General features: G+C 40.5%; 1 protein-coding gene across 1 annotated transcript in view; it reads left to right on the top strand.

Moving 5' to 3' along the window:
• The first annotated feature begins 298 nt into the window (after positions 1-298).
• The window catches only part of rnf121 (ring finger protein 121), an 11452-nt gene continuing 7402 nt past the window's right edge, over positions 299-4348 (top strand). The window contains exons 1-5 of the mRNA XM_028596396.1: positions 299-440; positions 1775-1812; positions 2301-2442; positions 2598-2752; positions 2876-2983. Coding sequence (XP_028452197.1) covers positions 363-440; positions 1775-1812; positions 2301-2442; positions 2598-2752; positions 2876-2983 — 521 coding nt within the window. The 5' untranslated portion in view covers positions 299-362. The remainder of the gene's footprint in view (positions 441-1774; positions 1813-2300; positions 2443-2597; positions 2753-2875; positions 2984-4348) is intronic.

Consider the following 4348-nt stretch of genomic DNA (forward strand, 5'->3'; position numbering starts at 1 on the left):
TAAATCAGAAAAAGGTTTATTGCCAAGTAGGTACTTGTAGGTACAAGGAATTTGCCTTGTGGTTGTGCATACATAAACAAACAAACAATAAACACAGAAACTCATATACAAAATAGCTGTTTAACATAAGAAAAAGAGGCTGAATGGATGAGTTTTTTTTCAGAATCAGAAAAACAGACTGTCTTGGAATAAACAATAGACTATCAAACAACTTGCAGACTGTATATTGTTTTTTACAGTCAGATTACTACTTGACTTGCATTATTTCCGACTTTTATTTTGAAGAAAGAAGACCGGATGTGACTATCTTATGTTTGTTGCTAATGCTAATGGACCCGGAACGGTAAAGCAGCACTCCGAAGATGGCCGGGGTGTTTGAGGTGGAGGTTGATGGTGTAGAGCATGACCATGGGCTGGGGCATCACGATGAACCGCACCAGGTGAGAGTACTGGGCCACAGCCAGGTCTTATGACAGATGAAACAGATGGGGTTAGATTTATTTTGGGGTGGTAGCTGCCAACTCGGAACTTTGTTTTAGCTAGCTGACCAACGTTACTCACGGATTTAGCTTAACGTAAGCAGCTTGCTATCGTTAGTGTTAAGCGATCTGTTCGAGCAGAAATATGGGGTCCAGATAAAAATACATTGTTTATTGTACGTGACGTTAACTGATCGTGCATTGTTCGACAAAACGGCAGTGCAAGCGAAAAACGCCCTGAGACCATTTAGCTATGCTAAGCTAGCTAGCCGGCTAATGACCAAATCATGTTACGTTAGTTTCTTTAATGTGGTCAAAGTGACGTTAGCTCAGACGCTGTTTAAGAATAAATAAATAAAGTTAGCATTTATTAAAGCTTTTTTACACCCGTATGTTCGCTCCAACGTTCAGAAATAAACTCTACAAATAAAGGTGATGTGGCTGCTCGGGGCAAAAGGTCACTTAATGCCTTTTCTGAGCTAAGATGTGCCAAGATGTGTAGCTATCAGTCGAGCCGGGGTAAGCAACAAATTCACTTCCTGCGGGATTTCAGCCTTCTAGTTAAACCGAACCTATCGTTATATGTCAAACTGATGTCAGAGCAGGAGCTCACAGTGTGCAAGAGACACCCCAGTGAACTGAAACGAGTGTTAAAGGTTTTTACAGTCTGTCTTGTGTAAGTGTACTTTCTAAAGGTGCAGCAGAGTGTGTTTTGCAATAGGCTGACAAAATACACACGTTTGGTTCTATGATGATTAAAGTGTATGTAGTTTGAATGGAAATCTGTAACTAGTGGACGTAATGTGCCCTGATGCTGATGGCCTGCTTTTTTTTTGCATGGATTAGTATCTAGTCCTAATACAGTTATTTTGTAAAATGGAACAAAAAGCAGAAATCATGACTCAAACAGGAAAATGCATTATGGTTAGCAGGATTTGTGTGATTTAACAAAATGGTTGCAAACCCATAGCTGGATAGTTGTTAGTATAGCCTTTGCCAGCCTTCATTCATTTGCCTTGTTGGCAGATAGGAATCTCCAACAACAAAATAATATTACGTCAGCTCTTGCTGCCAGCTGTTAATTTCATGCCATGGTTATGATAAAGTAGCTAAACCAGCCCAACAACTAGGGCTGGGAGGGACTGTAACTGCCAAACAACTTAGTGCTCTTGTTAAATATAGATATTTGGGGGGGAGGTGTCTTTCACCCAGCTTTGACACACTAAGCTATCAGTTTTTCCAGCTGCTTTTTTGATACAGAATGGTAATTATTTAGTTTTTCCCCCTTTTTTTAGTTTGATGTGTCCAAGCTTTCACCAGAAGAGAAGTGGAGGTTAGTATTTTTGCCACACTTTTAATAATGATTCATTTATTTTTGTAAAAAAATATAATATGATATAAAATTACTCAATAATACACATTTGTTTAGGTTATTGTGTCTTTTGCATTTATTGTTTTTATTTATTTGCTCTTATTTATTTGCTTTTAATAAGTTTATGTATGCACCAACCAGCAAGGCAAAATCCTTGTGTTACGTGGCAATAAATCCTATTCTGATTGTGATGATTATTTTCTCTCTGAAATGCATTCGGATAGAAGGACCACTAGTCTTTACAACAAAAATGTATACAGTGACATTTTATCATTTTATGATTTCTTTGTATTGAAGTTTCAAACAGTTCAGTCATTTCCATTAAGAGACACCAACATGCAGAGCTGTAAAGTACACCTTTAAGGGCACCCCAATCCGGCATTGTTATGGAAATTTTTTTTATGGCTCCTAGCTACGTATCATTAGTTAAGTATTTTCTCTTTCCACAGGGTGGAGCATGCAAAAATGCATGCCAAACACAAAGGTCATGAGGCCATGCACGCAGAGATGGTGTTGATCCTTATAGTCACCCTTGTCGTCGCCCAGCTAGTCCTTGTGCAGTGGAAACAGAGGCATCCAAAGTCATACAATGTAAGACACACAAGGTGATGGTGTGTGTGTGTTGGTGTGTGTGCGCGCAATGTAAGAAACACAAGCCAAATATTTAAGTGTGTGTGTTTTTTGCTGGTATCTTTTCTCCCTGGTGTACATGCATCTTCTAACATGTACGCTCTGCTGTCTTGTAGCTGGTGACTCTGTTCCAGATGTGGGTAGTTCCTCTCTATTTTACTACCAAACTTCACTGGTGGAGGTTCCTGACCACGTGGTTTATCTTCTCTGTCATCACAGCGTACATCTCCTACCGTGCCACTCGTAAGCCGCTGGCTTGCACCACGCCAAGGTATAACCATCGTTTACATGTAAACAATTCCTGTAAATGAATAGATCTGCTTTCCAGTTTTTGCGAATCGAACTTTCCATGACATACATTGACATACATATTCCTTCTCTTTGGCGATTATAGGTTGGTGTATAAGTGGTTCCTCCTCCTCTACAAGATCAGCTATGCCACAGGAATAGTTGGCTACAGTGTCGTCATGTTTACACTTTTTGGTATAAACCTAATTTTCAGGTATGTATCGTAATCATGATTATTGCAATTATGATTAGAGTTTCCGTTGTCTGGTAATTACCGGTCATTTGGCAGGGAAAAAAATGATGTGGACCAAAAATTCTAATTGTCTCCGGTCAGAAAGACCGGTGGAATTCCCTTTGCACAATTTGAATTGTGTTGAAATTGGCTACAGTGATGTTCATGTCTTTCGTTCTAATAAAACAATGATCAATCATGTTTTATTCATTTAAAACAATGACTGTAGCGTAAACTACATGTCGCACTCTGGTTGAATGGAGGAGAAGACTGCAACAGTGGCAGCAAAAACTGTCCTGTCCTGGTAGTAGTGTCCCGGGACAGTCGGACACTGTCCTGACTCCCATGACTGTCCCGGAACAGTCAGACACTGTCCTGTACACTGTCCTGTGAATCCCCTGATAGTCACAGGACAGTGTCTGGGATTCACAGGACAGTGTCTGACTATCTCTCGGAGAAGACTACCGTAGGCTTACAAACTTCAAACAGCGACAAACAAGCGGGAAAGTCAAAACCCGAACAGTGGTGAAACAGGATATATTGCGAATTACTTTACAAAACCAAGCAGCAGCCGGTCTAACGTAAATCAAGCCAACAAAGTGCCAGCGGGGCACCAGCTACAGCTCCTCTCATTAATGTTAATGCCACAAATGCACATTGAGATGCCATATATGATGATTGTCCACCGCGATTACGGAGGCTTGACTTTCTCAACAGCCTGTGGTGCTTATTGGGATTATGGGGAAAATCTGTCCGGAGTGGGTCAAACTGGCCAAAGTAACGTGCGTAAGGCCCTTCTCCTGTGTGCCAGCAGAGAGAGGCTTCTACCTGCAGAACAGCATCAAAATAGCGTAGAGAAGTTGTCTTGTGCAAGGCAGACTCTTAAGGCTTAACATACGCATTGCCAGTTGCAGAGAGACACTTGTTTACAATTATTCTGATTCAAGTCTGCACATTATAAGTAAATGAGCCAGTTTGTATTGTTTTATTTCCTCTGCCAGCAAATGGAAAATATGCCTATTTTAATTCAGATCGGCACTTCGCACTCTGCATTGATTTAATTCTTTTGGCCTCTCTGCCTGTAGCAAGTTGCATACATTTCATAAAAATGGTATAAATCTACATCCCTTGATGATGATATTGTTTATATAGCCTGCCTATCAATTGTTCCACATGTAGCACTTGGCTGCCACTAGATCAGGGGTCTGATCAGAAACTGAGAGCTACTTCATGGGTACGCAGTCATACGAAGGGCTACCAGTTTGATACACTCTTCTGAAATAACAAATGTGCTCAGTTTGCCTTTAGTTATATACAGTACAGGCCAAAAGTTTGGACACACCTTCT

Source organism: Perca flavescens, chromosome 13 (genome assembly GCF_004354835.1).
Source record: "Perca flavescens isolate YP-PL-M2 chromosome 13, PFLA_1.0, whole genome shotgun sequence".
In the NCBI taxonomy this organism is placed as follows: Eukaryota; Metazoa; Chordata; class Actinopteri; order Perciformes; family Percidae; genus Perca; species Perca flavescens.